This window comes from Convolutriloba macropyga, chromosome 10 (genome assembly GCF_964194025.1).
Source record: "Convolutriloba macropyga chromosome 10, txConMacr16.3, whole genome shotgun sequence".
Taxonomy (NCBI): Eukaryota; Metazoa; Xenacoelomorpha; order Acoela; family Convolutidae; genus Convolutriloba; species Convolutriloba macropyga.
This window is the reverse complement of record NC_134477.1, coordinates 20,419,339-20,437,973: the sequence shown is the minus strand read 5'-3', so window position 1 is coordinate 20,437,973 and position 18,635 is coordinate 20,419,339. Positions and strand designations below refer to the sequence as shown.

General features: G+C 34.8%; 2 protein-coding genes across 2 annotated transcripts in view; both read right to left on the bottom strand.

The window, feature by feature from the left end:
* The window catches only part of LOC142348814 (small ribosomal subunit protein eS26-like), a 108,874-nt gene extending 90,596 nt beyond the window's left edge, over positions 1 to 18,278 (bottom strand). Inside the window, exon 1 of the mRNA XM_075400335.1 lies at positions 18,268 to 18,278. The gene's annotated coding sequence lies outside the window, so the exon portion shown is untranslated. The remainder of the gene's footprint in view (positions 1 to 18,267) is intronic.
* LOC142347953 (kallikrein-11-like) lies at positions 2,152 to 10,011 on the bottom strand. Its single transcript, XM_075399118.1, has 3 exons — positions 9,741 to 10,011; positions 6,237 to 6,327; positions 2,152 to 2,476 (listed from the first exon to the last, which is right to left on the bottom strand). Exons 1-3 carry the CDS (start codon positions 9,967 to 9,969, stop codon positions 2,152 to 2,154), a joined length of 645 nt encoding a protein of 214 aa, XP_075255233.1. The 5' UTR covers positions 9,970 to 10,011.
* Positions 18,279 to 18,635: the final 357 nt, after the last annotated feature.

Below are 18,635 nucleotides of genomic sequence, written 5' to 3'. Positions count from 1 at the left end.
ATTTTGAAAATCAATGGGAATTGTTATTCAGGAGAGAATATTGAAGGACAAAAAAACAAACAAAAATTTACCTCTCATAGGGTTTTTAAGAAAACGCATAGTATCCAAGGTACAAAACATCAGCTGTAACGAAAAACCAATAAAAAGGTTGAACTTGATATCTCAACACAGCAGATGTCAAATCTCCTTGATGAGACTAAGATTCAAGTTGACAAAAAGAAGACTAAAGAAAAACTTCCAAAACTGTTCTAAAAATCAAAACCAAAGCATAATTTCGCAGCCAAAAAACCCTTGAGCGAGATTCCCGGAAAACAAAATAAATGTTCACTGGGCCCCATTTTGTCGTAAATGAGGTTTTCATTAATGGAACCATGATATGAAAAAGTAGTTGTTTCTAAATGGCATGGAAAAAAGCCAAAAAATGGTAAAAATTTCAAAAACCGAGCCCTCAAATAGATGTCAATCTTCAGATTTTAAACTTTCCTGTAAAGCTAAAACAGGGTTTTTTATATTGCCACTTGCGTTTGAGGAACACAAAAATATCCTTTGTTTTATTGTATAAAAACAAATTTGATATAAGATATCGATCTAAATTTGCAAAAATAACGCTGAAATTGAGCAAAATCGTACCCAAATATCAATTTTTCAAACATTTCGTTCCTCAATAACTACTCGAAAAACAAGAATTTCAAAACATTTGCGATTGTTTTCAAATTTTAGGCTGGAAGAAGAACGATACCACTCACGATTCTGTTTTGACGGCGCAAAGATTCCACTTTTTATCTTCGTTTCTTAAACTGAAAATCATTGACTGACATTTCCATAAGGGCACCACTTTTTCATCCTCAAAATTTGTAAGTTTGAAGTTTGAAAAGTAAATAATTCGGTTTTTCAAAAAAGACTGATGAAGTTCTGTCAAAACCCTCAATAATACAAAATAATTCCAACTTAAGGGGCCCGTGTTTATTTACAACAAGTTTCAGGAAAACTCTCATGATTAAAGATATCATCATTTAAGTGCAACAAAGTATATAGTACTTTTTGGCGTATTCTGAAAACTAAAAAAATTTTCCCGGTTGTTTCTTTTACAAACATCAGCTTAATAACTTGATAACTTGATGTTGCACGGCTCTTAGTGTTATATCTTCACTTCTACAGCGATCTGGATATTACAACAAACAATGATAACTGAGATATAAGAAACACACATTATTTCCAAAAAAGAGCAAGAATAAGTTTCGCAAATCTTTTTGTCTCTCTTCGTTTAATTAGATGGGTTTTTTGTAAAATTATGAGTAGAAGAGAATCATATTGAAAAATAATATTGTAAAGCTAATGTGCTAACAAGTATTATAATGTCCGTTTTCAGTCGTCTACAATTCAGCTTCTTGTTGAAGAACTTGAATTAATCGAAAGTGAATAAAACTGAAATAGTTTAACAACGGTAACTTTGAATACAGTTTCTCAAAAAACAGCTCAAGAAATCAACAAGACGCGACGTTAATATTTGTTCAGCAAGGTTTTAGCAATGACATTTCTAAAAACACTCAAATTGCAATCGTTCCAAGTTTTTCCAATGTCTTATTTGTCAAGAACAGAGAAAACTTATCAAAGATGGCAGAATTGACATCAAAGCAAAGATGTCAAACGAAGTATTTTTTCCAGCATTGAGACATTTTGAAACGAGGCTAATGTTTACGTGGGGATGCAACTTTGATGAAATTTACTCATGCAACTCGGCTGATGTTGGCGGATGTTAAATTGGGTGCCCAAATATTTTGAACTGTACTATATCCCGGGAGTGAAATTCAAAACATTTGTCATTATTGATTGCATGGGTTTTTTATCCAGGCTAGCATTTTCACTGTCTTCTGTGAAAAATGGGAAAGTTATTTTTCATAATCAGTTCAAAAATACAATAGTTTTTATTTTATAAGGATATAAAGTTTTCAGGCTCGATATAGCTAGCGTTCAAGGTTTGATCCTGTAACAAGAAGCAACCATAAATGTATAAGAAGTTTTCAAAAATTAGTGATTATAATTGTGTTCATTTCAGCGGTTTTCAGAGCAACTCCCGTTCATCTTAAACATTTTTACATCTTACTCTCCTAGGCACGATTCAGTTCTTTTGACTATTATTACTGCTTATTCCTATCGTATAATCATTATCACATTCCTGTCACTGTGGCAATCAGCCTGGTTGTCCATGAACACCCTTTTGTATCCAGGCGAGCCAGGCATAGCCGAAATAGTCACCGTGGCCTCATGCAGAGTCCTTGGAATCTGCGTCCCTTCCAGATCCAGGGCTCCCATTCCGGCTACTCTGAATTGGCTGTTAGTCCACTCAGTGTAGTTGTCGCACATTATCATTGGCCAGGATCCCTCCACACTTCGGCCCAGTTTTATAAGTGCGATGTCAATTTTGTTGTAATAGTTTGAAAGAACATTTGCATGCTCTTCGTATGTCAGAGTGTCACTAAAGCACACATTAATTGTAGAACCAAGCCAGGCAATCATTAGTTAAATGAATTTTTTCGAAGTCACAGCCTTAAATATTATTGCATCAAGAAATATGTCTCAACCAACACCCCAGCAAAATTGGCGTAAAATTTTTTCAAGCGTCACTCAAATTATTTATGCTACGCAAAATATCCTTTTTTATTTCCTCACTTTATACACCGGATTGGGAATCTCACGGCTTTCCCATCGCAATAATTGATCTTAAAAAAGATAGAACTACTTCTCACAGCGTTACAATTTTAATAAATGATGGTAGGAAACTTCAACTTAGCATTCGTTTTAATTGAAAAAAAAAGCAATGGAAACTGAAGTTTCAATCTATTAAACAAAATTGCTTAGTTTCTATAAACTGCTTGGTGTCATTTCTGTTCTATTGCATTAATCCGCAGTGCTAGCACAGTATTGCAAAACGTGGTTTGTCATTTCTCTGTAGTCAAACAAGCATCATGCATAGTTTCATACAATTCACCGCATTTCCGTATACGATCTTTGTATGATTTCAAAGTATTTAACTATGATGTTTGTTTGAAATCGAGCAAATCATATATGACTGTCAAGGCCGAGCTTAAAAAAAATTCTATACTTTCAAGCAAACAAATCCAGCTCCATATCAGACAATATGTCGTCATACAAATTCATTAAAAAATATTTTATTACGTCAATTCTACACTGAATTCCTGACACGTTTTTCGAGTATTCAGTAGATATTGGAAATAATTAAAAACAATTCCTGACATCAATTTTAAATTGAAACGCTGACGTTTTTCTGTCGTCATCGTCAACCAATCAACAATTGAGAACGAACATGAACAGCGAGAAGATCAGCGTATAAAAGAATTGAAAAACTACAAAAAATCAGTCGAAACTCAATAATTTTGCCTTATTAAATAGACATACAGTGCGTATTGAAGGGCAGATCTTGAGCAGTAAATTGTCTGCTACTGTGTCCTGTATCTACAGCTTGCTTGAGGTGAAATTCAACTGTTGCTTCAGCAAGTTCTGCCACTTGAACGTGTGAGTATAAAGCACTAAACACAACTTAAGTCTAAGTTTAAATATTTTTGCAAAACAGGTCTTATACATATATCTTCGTGTTCAATTATTTTCAACTATCGGCGTGAAATGGTATGCCAAAAAGATCCCGTTTAAAAGATCCCAGATATGTACTAAACCAAATCCAAAATGATATTGAAATACTAAATTGCACATTTATAGTATTGTTTTGTGTGCATAGATAGGAAGCAGCCAGTAGTCTGAATGGGTGAAATGTTTATTCAAGTACCTCCAGAAATCCTTATACAGGGAGATTTTTATTTTTAATTTATGACCAACACTGATTCATAAGGAATTATTACAACTTCAATCAAATATTGTACAATTTTTAGGCTCAACCATTCAAAGTCAACAAAAACATAAACGACTTGACTTAGTTAAAACACTTATTTGTTCTTATTTGTTCCTTCGGGAAAGGTATGTGACATTCAATGAATATAAAATGAACATTTTTTTGAGAAAATCTTTGTTATTCTTATTTTAGTTTAGCACATAATAAAATCTTCACGTTTTTACGAAAAAATACTGGTTCATATAAAATATTATTGTACCTTTCTAACAATGAAAATGAATTTATTTTGAAAATTACTTCACTTATGTTTCAAAAAATATATATTTCAAACAAATTGTATATAAAATTTTCACGAAAATTGTGTTTTTATCTGTTGAGTGTAATGTTTAAAAGTGACTCCAAAAAATTTGAAAACAATGTCAAATAAATGCTTGGTTTTTTAAATTGCATGTGTTCCAATGGTGGATCAGCACCATTTTAAGCCAAAATAGAAAAAAAGAAGCTTAAATATGTGAAAAAAATTACTAAACTAGTTTGATTTTTCTCTATCTGCACGTGTTCCACTTTAAATGAAAAATTTTAAATTGTTCAATCAAAAATTTTTTGGGTTTTTTAGTTCAACTGGGCAACATTTAATATAAATAGAAAAAAATTGAAGAATTTTTAATCAAGGGTCCACACACAAAACTTTTGAGCATTTAAAATATAACGTGAACTGCAGAGTACTTAAATTTAATCAAACAATTCGTAATTTTGCATATTATTCGATCAACTGGGAAGAATGCGTCAATTTAAACTCATTTATAAAACACGAAAAATAAACAAAAAAAGAGAAATGTTTAAAAACAATTTCTGTCTTGGTGACCAATAATAACGGAGAATGCGTGAGGCAAAAGACGAACCCGTTTTTCACGCATCCATGGTTCATGTTTTTGTTCCCTTGGAGGAGTTTTGTGATACATATTCAAAATTGAACACAGAAAAAGAGTAATTTTAATCAAAACTTTTTTTGAACAGTGTTCCTTTTTATCTGTCTAAACACTTATGTTAAAATTTTACTCAAAAATTATATTTTACTACGTTCCTGGTTTGATTTCACCCGTTTTTTTCTCTTTGATGTAAGCGCTTTTCCGAGAACTTAGGCATGTTTTCTTTAGATTTTTGTTCCGTCTAAATACATTTTCTTCGAGGGTTTTTTAAAATAATTCAGCTCCTTGTGGGTTTTTGTTAGTCTTAAGTTAGTTTGCATTTACCTCAAGTTACTCTTGAAAACAATTGTTATCATTGTCAAAACTGACTGTTTAAAAATATAACGATTTCAAAGAGTTATAGGTAATTTTGATTATAGGTATTCTGTTTATGGACATGCAGTTTTTCATTAAAAACAATATCAAAAAATTTGCTTTCTCATCTTGTTCAAAAAACCTCTAGAGTAATTTGCCGGTGAAAACAAATCTGAAACGTTTTTCATCTATTATATTTTTTTTGTTCTCTTGCAATTTGGGTATCAGATTGACATTTTGCGATTTTAACCAATGAACTCTGTAAACACACCATTTATGGATTTAGTTTTTATCGGGATTAAGTTGTCGGAAAATAGTCAATAAAATTCATATAAATGGATTGTCTAGCGTATCAGAAAAAGTGTTTCAAACATTGCGGTTACCTTTTTTTTAAAAAGGAACTTTTCGAAATTGTTCTGAATATATATTTTGGATAATTTCTTCAACTAATTATTTTTCGCAATATAATTGTTGAATGCTCAAATATTTGAGTTGCTAAAAATAGCATATAAAAACGCATAAGTAAAAACGATGGCTGAAAACATCTTTTAAAAAAAAGCTGGCTTATAAGTCCTTATCATTTTAGCACCTATTTTTTTCACATAAAAAAACCAATTCACAAGAGTAGAAGATGGAATCTTGGAGCGAGACGTGCCTTCACGTTATATTTGTGTAGAGAACTAATCGTGGAAATGAGTAATTTTGTAACGAAAAAAATAAAAACATTGTTGTGACAAATTTCGAAAAGCCTATCAATTTTCATATTCAAACTTTGAGTACTTTTTTAGAATTAACATTTAAATCTCGAGAATCTTAGTATGGTGCAATTGTGGTTAATTAAAAATATTGCCAAATAAAATTCGATCACATGCCCAGGTTAAGAGCGCTTTGGTAGACATTTAAATGATCGTCCTAAATTTGATGATGTACCACTCTCATTAAGTGAGATTAAAAGCTAAGAGTCTTTAACTTTTCTGGTCATTTGAAAGTTTCTTGATTAAAGGGTTTGGAAATTTATATGCAAATTCATATTACCAAGCCTCCTTGTTCACAACATAGTTAAAATAGAAAGTGTGTATGTTGCTTACTATTCTCCAGGAAGAATGAATCGTTCAACTTGCATGACAGTCTCTGTTGCATCAGCTTTGGAGAAGTCTTTCACAATCACATTGGCAAACACTGAAACATATTCATCAACTAATGAGTCGGAACACAGTTAAGCAACAAATTGTGCCAGCGAGACAGATTCGAAGTTGACTTATTTTGCAGCCTCTTATTAATGCGATGTTTCATCTGATAAAAGCTGATCTGACAACTTTTTCAAGCTTTTCACTATAAAAGTACAAGAATCACTGAAGTATAGTCGCATTAAAACTTTGATTATTCGTTCGAAGCAGACTCGTCGATTAATAACATCTTATTGTCAACGGACCCAATGCTCTAGTTCTTTTTATATATATACTAGGGAAAAGCAGACAAAGTAAATTTGTATACAATCGAAAATGAACGAAATTTAAAAAATGATTGTTAATTAAAACAAAAAAGATAAAACTGGATTTCTGTTCAGTCCAAATTGAGACCATCCTCTGAAAACGATTATCGAAATTCTGCACTAGATTGGATTAATGAAAACCCGCTATTGCTTAACAATACTTTCCAACAATTTTGCTGGTTAATTATTGAATTTTTAAACACCTCTTCTTTCCCCGAAACTAATCCGGTAAATCATATTCGCTTTTTAGGCCCATTAAAATTAACCCAAAATTAATAATAGAAGTTTCAACAAATAGAATAAATACGGAATAAATGACGGAATTAGTGATAGCCGAGAGGTAGAGTTTGTGATTCACACGCCATTGATTGAGAGTTCAATACCCTGCCTCCGTGAAGCTGTCTGTGTAAGGACGAGCTCTTACTTAACCATAGCTTCAGGCTGACCATAGCCTGACCAATGTTGGCTGCAATAATGGTACTACGTGAAAGTCTCAGACGCAAAAAAAGTGGCCATAGTCACCAAAAAAGAGCATTCATGCTCACCAAATGAACAGTCTGAGATGTGGGGAATAATTGAAAAAGGACAGCTGAGAACAGGCTACTGTTAATACACTGCAGACTGAAAGCCTAATGCTGCTCCGCTGCGATTATGCAGAAACACATTTATTTATTTATAATTTCTAGTTATTTGTACAAGGCGTATCAGGTTAAGTGCGGTATAATTTTTTAAAAATAATTATAATAAACGTTATACTGAGTCCGACATGCATCATAACTGATTTGTTAGTGTTTAAAAAGTTTCAGATTTGATAGTTAAAACGCACATAGAAAATTTGCTAAGAATTCCTTTGGATCTGCCGTACATTGCTTGAAGAGTTAATATGACAAGCAGTCTGGTTCAGGGGGGTAAAACCATATAAAAAGACTTGAAAGAAGAATCAGGCCATAGATTTTTTTTGCATCTTTTATCAAACTTTAAGTTGTAGCTAAACAGTTCAAACAGGAAACTCAGTTTCAAACTGAGTTTCCTATTTGCACTGTTTAGCTACAACTTAAAGTCTCGTAAAAAAATGCAAAAAGTCTATGGCCTGATTCGTCTGTCAAGTCTTTTTTTAAGAAGTTCCGTCGATTTTTAAAATGATTATTCCGTGAATACTGTTGCAGATTGCCTTGGAGCCTCAAGACAAATGACTTTGAATTAAAAGCTGACTAATGAAAACTGGGAAATTTTACTCATTTGTGCAAGGAAATCAAGATAAGATGAGTTTATTCACACCTCTTGCTTTTTTCTACCAGTAACGTTGATTTACTTAATACAGAGGGCTAAAGAAACAACGAATATGAAAGGTTCATAATCGAAAACAGTAGTCAACCAACCATTATTGACTAATGTTGAGCTTTCCTTGATGTGAAATGAGAAGATGAAGCAAAACGATTCATAGTGTAGAGTTTGTTCCAACATAATTCGTGTAAATTAATCAGTTGAGCTGTTGGTATTAAAGCATTATTCTACTCAATTCGGATCTATTGGTTTAGTTGCTGTTCAATTCCGGATTAAAAGCAACTAAAGTAGATCGAAATAGAAAAATGTTTAATTACAAACACCTCATTTGATTAATTGACACAAATAAAATTGGAACAAATTTTAATCTTTGAGTCGTTTTATTTCAGCATCTCATTTCACATTCAAGAAAATTTCATATTAGTCGTTAGCGGCTGCCTGTCTGCTAATTTTGATTCTAAATCCTTTATATTTCTTGTTTTCTTAGCCCTCTGTATTAAGTAAATAAATTTTACTGGTAGAAAAAAGCGAGAGATGTTAACAAACTGATATATGCTGAGATTTTAATTGCAGTCTGCTACCTAATTGTTCTACATGTGAAAGGAAAGTGTCTATTCCAAAAACATTTGGAATTTCAGAGAAACTGTTCATTGAGACAATGGGCCAATACTTTACGAGAACTATTAAACACTTTTGAATATTAACTAAATATTGATTAACAAGCCCAGGATTGCAAGCGATTGCGCTGAATCTCCATTTCTTTATTAGAATTTTACAATTCGTCGTTGGAACATTACACAAAACCTATTTTCATTTTTTAAATGAAATGTTTTGTTGTAACAGCAACGAAAACTTGGTTTTCAAATTTACAGAACGAAAATCAAAAGCAAATCTAAAAAAATATCTATGCGTCACAACTGCGGCAGGTTTACACACACGTAACTGAAAAATCAACTTTAACGTCTCTTGAAGGCAATCTGATTGCGAAAAGTAATTAATAATAAAAATCTAATAATTAATGATAATTCACCTGTCTTGCTCATTGCAGAGAAGTTATTTGTATATCCAATTTTTACTCAATTAGAGGGCATTTCAACCTATTATCTTTGTCTCACCCAATGAGCGGTTAGTTCAACATGAAAATTTGTTCACTCCAAGTTTTCAGAAAATTGAAAAGAACATCAAATAGGCAGGAGCTAAAGAAAGAAGGAGCCGTGAAGATTAAAGATCAAATGAAGGCTTTTAATCAAGAATGAACAGTAAACAGGCAGACAGATGTTTAAATATGATTTAAAAAACCTTTAAGTTCGTGGATTTAACCATTTTTTTTCAGAAAAAGTATTGGAATATTTTTTGTTATTCAACTTGGAAGAAAAAAACGAGAGTTAGAATAGTTCATCGCCCCATTTTTTAGGCAGTTGAAATAGAAACAGATACTTCTCAAGCCAAGCCGAAAAACACAATAGAAATGGAACACTATTTTAAACAGGTCTCTGAAGAACTGGTCAATCAAATGAGTATTGAAGTATGTACATAAGTAATTCGACGAAATGAATTTTAGCACAATTTTGAAGCCATAATTTCGACGCTCCTTTTTTCTAAAAAAAATTTTTCTCTTTAATTACACTTGCTTGATAACTGACAACTAATTAGTTTCTATATTCCGGCCAATAAAAGTATAGAGATTGTTACCAGCCCTCCGGAGCAGCATATTAGGTTTTTGACTACCTTAAAAATTCAGAAATGGAAATGATATGTTTATTTTCGAATACCAAAATTTGAGCCAATTTTTTTTTATTATTTAACAAATTCTAACATTTTTCTCTTAAGCACCGGGCAGCTGTAAGAACCCAACGTGTTGAAATCAAGGCACCACCACAGGTTTTATTGTGTTGGTTCATGTCGATGAGGTTCACTTGGACAAAAAACAGTCGCTGTGGGGAGGGTTTAGCGTCCCTTATTCTCTTCTCTGCACGACCTTCTCCAGTTCCACGTTCGATTGCAATCAAGACAAACACAACACAGCAAATCAAATTAGCTCTCATCTCTTATCGCAATTGCACGCCCAAAATTGAGAAAAAACTCTGCTAAACTGTACGTCGATGTTACTGAAAATGAAACAAATTTTATAGCTCAGACTGTTCGAAGAATTATTGCATATGAGATCCTTTGAAGTTGTCGCATTTCAAGCTCAAAGAATGTCTTTGTGACCTTTGATGATGTCTCTGTTTTTTTCTTTCCAATGTTTCCACTCTTCATCTTAATCTCAATTAAAAAAAACTACAAAAAAATTGTTAGAACAACTTCAAAACCATTTATGATCGTCAGCATTGATACTACAGATGAAAAATCTGCTGGACATGCCTTATGCTGGCCTGTAAGCCTAATTTATACAGTCTGCGGTCACCACACGAAAAGAGTTCAGCTGTATGCAACAATTGTTCAATCGTTTCTGGTAGCGTTTTTTGAAGGTCATAGACAGGGCTTGGCGCTTTTTCTTGGAACTCAGTGAGGTGTTTCAAGTTGAAGATGAAAAGCTCTTAAAGCTAACTTGAAAAATATGTCACTTATTTTAGGTCAGATAAAAACCGTAATACTTTTTGAACCGTCTCAACTGAAAAATGAAAGTAGCTGTTGATTCACCTTTCTGTATCGACTTTTATTCGGAAACGACGCATTAACAACAAACAATTTTGGCAGAAAAAGCAACTAAAATGAAATAAAGGAATATATAGCTTTCATCAGAACTTAAACCAAAGTAAGTGCAAAAAGTAGACAGAAACCCGAATTTGTGTTACCCCCAAAACAGTTTTCAAACCAAAAAATGATAATATTCCTTTGAGTTATTTTTGGCCTCTCAGCTTTCTTTTCCCAGAATGAGGTTCGCAAACCCAAGCTTGCGCTGATCACACAGACTTGGATCACGATCGGAGGGTCAAAATACGGTCTGAAGCCTGATCAGGGTCCCATCCATAGTATGCATGGTCTGCTCACGGCACTGTCTATTGTCCGAAAGTCTAGAGATTCTAATTAGAACTGGGACGTCCAGTCGGCGAAAACAGCCCATACCCTCAGAAAAATAATGAACCCACGAAGAGACTTTTTTTGAAGAAAGCTTACTAATTTTAGTTGATGAGCATCAAAGACAACAGTAAAGTCTAAGATTTGTTCGATGAGGTTGAGTTAAGCATTTCTGTTTGAAAGGAAATAAAATTTTTTAGTGATGAATTGGAAACAATCCTGGGTGTCAAGGCTTGGCGGTTAATTTTTGTAAGAAATGCGGTGAAATGCGGTGAAAAAAAGTTTTCATCGCGTATTTCTTACATCTTTTTGCGGTGAATGCGGTGAATTATTTTTTCACCGCGTTCTCGGTGGCGGTAAATTATTTTTTTTCACAGAAAAATTCACCGCATGAGAGAACGCGGTGAAAAAATTTAATTCATCGCATTAAGCGGTGAAAAAAAATATTTAAACACCACCCATAATTTCAACACTAAATTATGTAAGATCTGCGATAAATTCAATGCGAAGTTTTGTAAGATTTAAGCTTCTGAACACAAAGTCTGGTAAAATCAACGCTAGATTTCACGCAAAATTATGTAAGATCATTGCCAAAATTATTTAAATCTTTGCTAAATTCATCGCGAAATTATGTAATATCTACGGTAATTTCAACAGCAAACTAGGTAAGATCTGAAATAATTTCAATGCAAAACTATGTAAATCTAAGCTTTGCAAAGCAAAATTCGGTAAGAATAACCCTAATTTTAAAGCAGATTTATGTAAGATCACTGCAAAATTATGTAAGATCTGCGCTAAATTCAATACAAAATTATGTTAGATCAACGCCAAATTCTATGTAAAATGTATTAGATCGACACTAAACACAACGTAAAGTCATGTAAGATTGGCGCTCAAGCGTAGATTTTACATAGGTTCAATTCATACAGCGCCAAACTTACATAAATTTGCCTTTTTTAGCGTTGACATCTAGGCCTGGGGACGAATAGCGGTGATTTTTTTCACCGCATTTACCGCATTTGTTACGAAAATTCACAGCGTTCACCGCATTTCTTACAAAAATTCACAGCATTCACCGCTTTTCTTACAAAAATTCATCCTTAAACCTTGACATGGGTTTCTATTCAGAGTTTTGCCTATTTTTCTGAGTGATGACTGCTAAATTCAATGTTTAAAATGTTTCGTCTGGGTGCCCGTCTGGGATATGCGACACAAGTGGTTCTGGGAACTTCAGTGCAGTCTAGAGAAAAACTCCAAATGGATTTAGAAAATCAGATAGAAAGGAGTTCAAAAATAAAAGAAAAATCAAATTGTTCAACTGAATTTGTTTTTAAAAAACCACTATCGAGAAAGCGAACACCGTGGTCTCATTCTCCTCAAACATTGGTTGGATTAAATTTTACGCAGCAAAAGCACTGGTTTTTTCTCCTTTTTATATTTCAGGCTAATGAACATTATCAGATACAGGCGCTGTCTAATGTATTTTCAAAGTTGTAGAGTTTTCTCTGGATCTTAGTATCACTTCAACTGCGTACGCAAATCCACAATCAAATCATCTATCACCACTCTGATAATCTTATGATTTTGATAATGAGTTTTTTTGGCAGACATTGCTCTTCAGAGATTTCATTGAGAGATGCTCCTTCTTATTATATATCCGTAGAACGGATATTCGGGCTCAAAAGAACGCTCTCCAATGCATGTCTTTGTGTTTTCGGACATTTGACAATGGCCTGCATTACTTATTCAGTTTGACTACTTGCTAATCTTAGTTTGTTTCTCTATCGATTTGGACTGATTTACTACAGATCACATCATGCGGCATCTCCTATGTATACCAGTTCACACCGATAGCTTATCAAATCGAAACAAAAAATTATGTCTAAGATCTGATCTGCAAAAGATAACAAAAATTTGAATTAAGTTACGTTTAGCACTTTGTACTCACAAGTCCAAACACCAGAAGTTGTGGTGGCAACAGTTTAATTTCCTCTTATGTCAGCTGTAGATACAGGACACAGTAACCGAAAATTTATTGCTCAAGAATTGAGGTTAAAAACTCACTGTATATCAGTTTAATAAGACAAAAATTTTGTTTTTCGACTGAGTTTTTGGTAGACTTCTGTACTCTACTTACACCTTGATCTTGCCCCTGCGCATGTCAATTTGGGAACGTTGATTGATGAAGAGGACACAATAAAAACGTCAGTATTCCATTCAAAATTGCGTCGTGAATTGATGTTAACCAGGGTGATTATCAATCAAATTTTTAAATCCCCGTGAGGCATTCAGTGGAGAATTCACGTGATAAGTTGCCTTAAATTGTACGTGTATGACATCCAATGCCTAATATAGAGCTGGATTTTTTTGCTGAATAAGTATGGAAAAATTACTTAAGCTCGGTGTTGAAATCGCGGGTGCTGCTTTCTAACGGAAAAACATTTTTCCCGTTCGGTAATACAGGAGCGGGCTTCACTACTAGTCTTTTGTGAAACCCTATTGTTCGTTCAAATTTTGGCCTACCCAACCGCTTCCTCAGACCCTTCGATGGTCTCCGTAGCTCGAACTTAGTTTTGAATACCCTCGCTCGTTGCTATCCTCAATCAACCAAACGGGTACACTTTTTTGAGGTTTTTGTTTGCTTTTGATCACCACATCGGCCGAATACTCAAGTTGCCAAAAACTCGTTACAAAATCTAACAGATTTGCGTTAACTTGAGTTTGTTTAGAGAACTTTCAATCATCGACAGACTCCTGTGCGCACGATAAGTATGGTAAGCAAATATATAAGTTGGCGTCAAGCTTCCAAGTCATTAACGTGCAAACTGTCTGGAGTCAAAAGTCTTGTGTTCAATGTTTGCTCCAAAAAACCTTGATAAAAAAAACAAAATGTTTTCGATGACCGATCTGTTCTGCAGTTGGGGTAAATTTTCATCTGATTTCCTGTTGAATTAGATGCTCTTCGATTCCTTCTTTGTTACATGCCACAGCATACTCCACAAACTTATTCAGCTCCGAGAAAATTAGGCGTGCTGCCTCGTCGTGCAATAAATTGCGTAATTGCATTGCGACAACTGTCTTCGCCTAACTTCGGTATCACTTCTATACGCACCGTTCACGTAATTGGACAATTGAACAGACAACACTATGGTTTTTAGGCTTTCCGCCCAACCTTCTCAGTGAAAGGGCATAAGTACTCGACTCCAACATTTGCAAAGGTTATTGAAGCATCTAACCGCTCTTTGGGTAGATCGACCATTACTGGTGTTATCCTTTGTGCTGTGCCGTTTCTCTTTCGGTAACATACTTTTGGTGGTTTCTTTGTAAGAGGTTTGGTATTTCTAGAGTCCACATTCTATGTTGAACAATGAGTTCTACTTCTTCAGTGCCTTCTTGTTGATCAATTTTGTGCTCGTTTTGCAAGATTAGTTCGGCCCAAAATGTTTTCAATGTGGCAGCTTTGAAAGTTTTGGTTTGAAATCCACTTCATTTTGGAATATTCAGGCTATCGCAGGGATAAGTCGATCTTCATCAATGACCGGTCATATCTGTAGGATTTTCTGCTTTTTTTTAATTCCGTTTTAACTTCATCTCACTGCTAAACTGTTCTAGCTGTCATAAACTGAAGATTGTTGAATTTGCTTTTCCTCTCTCTCTCTCTCTCTCTCTTCAACGATCACTGTTAGCGTTGCCGGTTTGTGTTTGATCAAGGCTCGTTGTGCATATGCCACTCTATTCATTTTCCTAACACAGTTTCTGAATTTCTCCCACTGAATAAAAACTTTCGTCTCTTCAACTTGTATCATGAAGACTGATGAGAGTGTTTTCTGTTCACCTGATGCAAAAATCAGATTCACTAGCTGTGGCCATCCATTTTCTGGTTGCTTCAACCAAGCTTGCCCTTTGAGCTATTCATCTCTGTTGGGTTCCTCAATTTTGATTACTCTGATGCCAATGTCCTATGCCTTGTTGATACCGCTCGCCAGATTCCACTGTCAAAAGTCAGTTTTGTCCAGGATCTCAGCTTATCGATTGGCCACAAGCACGATTGCAGCTGTGTATCAACTGCAAAATAGAGGTTGAGTTTGACCAAAAACTGCAACTGTGTATTTTTATTTCATAAGGTTTGGCTATCTGTTCCTTCAAACTCACTGCCGAGACTGCCGTTTGTATTTCGAATTGTGATTTTGAATTATGTGTAATCAGAGCAGCTCTGCATTTTCCAATAAAAATAGCTAAGTCACTTGTTTGTTTTTGCCGTGAACTTAAGTAGGCCAATGCACACATGGTGTTCTCAGACGCGTCAGCAAACACATGGAGTTTGGCTTTCTTGCTCGCTATGATGGCGTATCCTATACATCATCCAACAGTTTGTCTTTTAGGCACACTTCTCTGTATTTTGATGCAGCATTGAAGCCCGCCTTATCATTTCAAGCTTGTTCGCGTTTCTTCTTTCTTGAACGCACCTTGCATTTCAGATTCGACAAATATTTTAAGAATCACTTTCCACATTTGTATTTATTGATATTTGATACAATTCTTTCAGCTTGGAGTCAATTTGTAATCTTCCTTCCAATGAAAAAAACTGACCCAAAGCTGAGCTGTAGTTGTCCGGTAAAATTGAATCTGGTTAACTCCTCAGCTTTTTCCAGGATGTGGAGTGAAGATTACGAATAAAGATGATCATCCAGTAATTTGTCATTTAGGCATATTTCTATGTACTTTGAGGCAGCATTGAAAACACGCCTTTCCTTTCCAGGCATGTCTTGGTTTAGCACTGGAAAGTGTGGCCACAGCCATTTTTTCTCGATGACACCTTTCATTTTAGGTTTGTCAAATTTTTTTACGAATGCTTTTTCTTCATTTGTATCTATTGACTGTTGATACAAACTTTTCAGCTTTGGGTCACTTTAGAATCTTCTTTCCAATGAATAAAGATGAGCCAAAGCTTAGCTGAATTTGTCCGGTAGAATTGATTCTGGTTCACTCCACACCCTTCCAACTTCGTACCGCTCTCCTGTGAACTTCGAGTTACTCTCTTGCATCTTCTCTGACTGTAGTTCCTTTCTTGACTGACTGATAATTCTGATTTTTGAGGCATGCAATCTGTGTCCAATACATTTGAATATTCCCAGCCACTCCCACATATTCTGTAAAAGCGAAATTGCAAATATCTTTGGTTTATCACTGCCTATCATGGGTCCACTGACTAACAATCCTAGCTCTGTCAGAACAACAATAATTTCACTTCGTGTTCCAATCTTGTAGACCAAATTGCGTTGCAGCTCACAGGAATCTTGATCAAGGATGATGCCGGCTTCCATTAAAGTGAAGGTTTTGTGAAGATTAACACTCAAGCTATAGAAGCTTTGCTTCAGCTTGTTGTGGTCGGAGTTTTGGTTTCCCAAAGAGAATGACAGGTGTGGGAACGCTCGGATTGAATGCTTTTTTAAATGCATCATTATTATTTTGATTTCGACGAAAATTTTTTGTTTTCCAACCCCTGTTTACATGTATGCAGCTATGTTAAAGGTGAAATTGGTACCTTTGGCTCGTAACTTCTCTTGATTTTTTTGGTCCTTGAATGAAACGGTTGATCTGCTATCTATTAAAGCCATTTAGTTTTCTGAGTGTAGCAATTGGTCAAGTTTTTTGGTATATCTTTTTATAAAACACGCATTTACGCTGTACAATATTTGATTGCTTGTCCATTACTCAGACATTCATAACATGAACGTTGATTCCTTATGATGCGTACCAATCGTTCACTCTCAGAGTTCCTGAATAATGGATGGCTCGAATTTTATTAAGTACCGTCATGAAGAGAACAGTGATCAATTTGATTTTGCATTGTTTCTTTCGAATTCGTTCAAATTCTTTCATTCACAACTGTAGGGTTCCTCATTTTTGATTGCTCTGATGCCAATGTCCTCTGCCTTGTTGATACTGCTATCGAGATTCCACTGTTAAACTTCAGTTGTGTCCAGAATCTCAACTAATCGATTGGCCACAAGCACGATTGCAGCTGTGTATCAACCGCAAAATAGAGGTTGAGTTTGACCAAGAACTGCAACTGTGTATCTTTATTTCATAAGGTTTGGCTATCTGTTCCTTCAAACTCACTGCCAAGACTGCCGTTTGTATTTCGAATCGCGATATTGAAATATGTGTCATCAGAGCAGCTCTACATTTTCCAATAACCATAGCTAAATCATCTGTGTACTTTTGTCGTGAAACTAGGCAGGCCACTGCGAACATGGTGTCCTCAGATGCGTCATCAAACACATGGAGTTTGGCTTTCTTGCTCGCTATGATAACGTATCCTATCAATCAACTAGTAGTTTGTCTTTCAGGCATCATTTTTTGTATTTTGATGCAGCATTGAAACAAGCCTAATCATTTCAAGCTTATTCGGGTTTTTTCTTTCTTGAAGGCACCTTGCAATTCAGATTTGACAAATATTTTTAAGAATCCCTTACCACATTTGTATTTATTGATAGTTGATATAATTCTTTCAGCTTAATATCAATTTGAAATCTTCCTTCCATTGAATAAGATTGACCCAAAGCTGAGCTGTACTTTTCCGCTGAAATTCGAAGTCTAGGAGAACCATTTGTCTCCATTTGTGCTTCTTCGGTCTTCTTCTCTTCGCCGTGCCTTGAAGGCTGCAAACTTTTCATCCACAAGAACCAATCTATGTAGCCACTTTTAGAACGTAATCAGATCAAGCGACTCTTGAATTTTATCCTCAATTTAGAAAAATCACTTCTCTCAGAGAACTTTAGTTAGTTTATCACTCTCTTCATCAGATTGGACAGTAGTTTGCCTTCCATTTACCGGATTGCTTGTTGTAATAACTGCCCTCCCACACTCCACTTGGAAAACTTGATTCTGTCCCATTCATTTTAGCGGCCACAAGTCTGTCAAGAAATTATGTATTTGCAGTATGCTTTTGTAACCTTACATCCGCCATGTTCTCACCGTTGCATTACAATTCAGTTTTTCTATTTGCTAATCTTAGTTTTTGCGAAATTGAGTTGGACTGGGTTTACTACAGAAAACACAACATGGTAGGATCTCTCCGTAAACCGATCACTCTATTATCTGAACAAACTGAAGGCAAAGATACATGTTTAATACATGTTAAGCAAAGATGTTAAAACTTGAACATAATTTGCATTTATTACCTTGTCTTCATAAGTCCAAATACCAGAAGTTGTTGTGCGACAGTTGAATTTCACCTCAAATAAGTGGTAGATACAGGACACAGTAACCAACAATTTACTGCTCAAGATTTCTAATCCAAAACGCACTGTGTGTCAATTTAATAAGACAAAATAATGAAGTATAAACTGATTTTGTTAAAGTTTTTGAGCTGTCTTCTTACGCTGATCCCCCGACTGCGCAAGTTATTTCTGGGCCGCTGATTGGATAAGGATGACAGTAAACGTCAGTTTTTTATTGAAAATTTACTCTAGGAATTACTGTTACTCATGACGAATATCCACCCAAAATTGCAAATCGACTTGGGGAATTCAGTGCAGAGTCGACGCAATAAATTGTATTTATGGTATTTATATGTCGTCATATGTCTAATATGGAGCTGGATTTGTTTGCTTGATAAATGTAGAAATTTTAAATCAGCTCGGCTTTGACACGAAACGTTGGTGCTGAGCCTGCTTGGGTATTT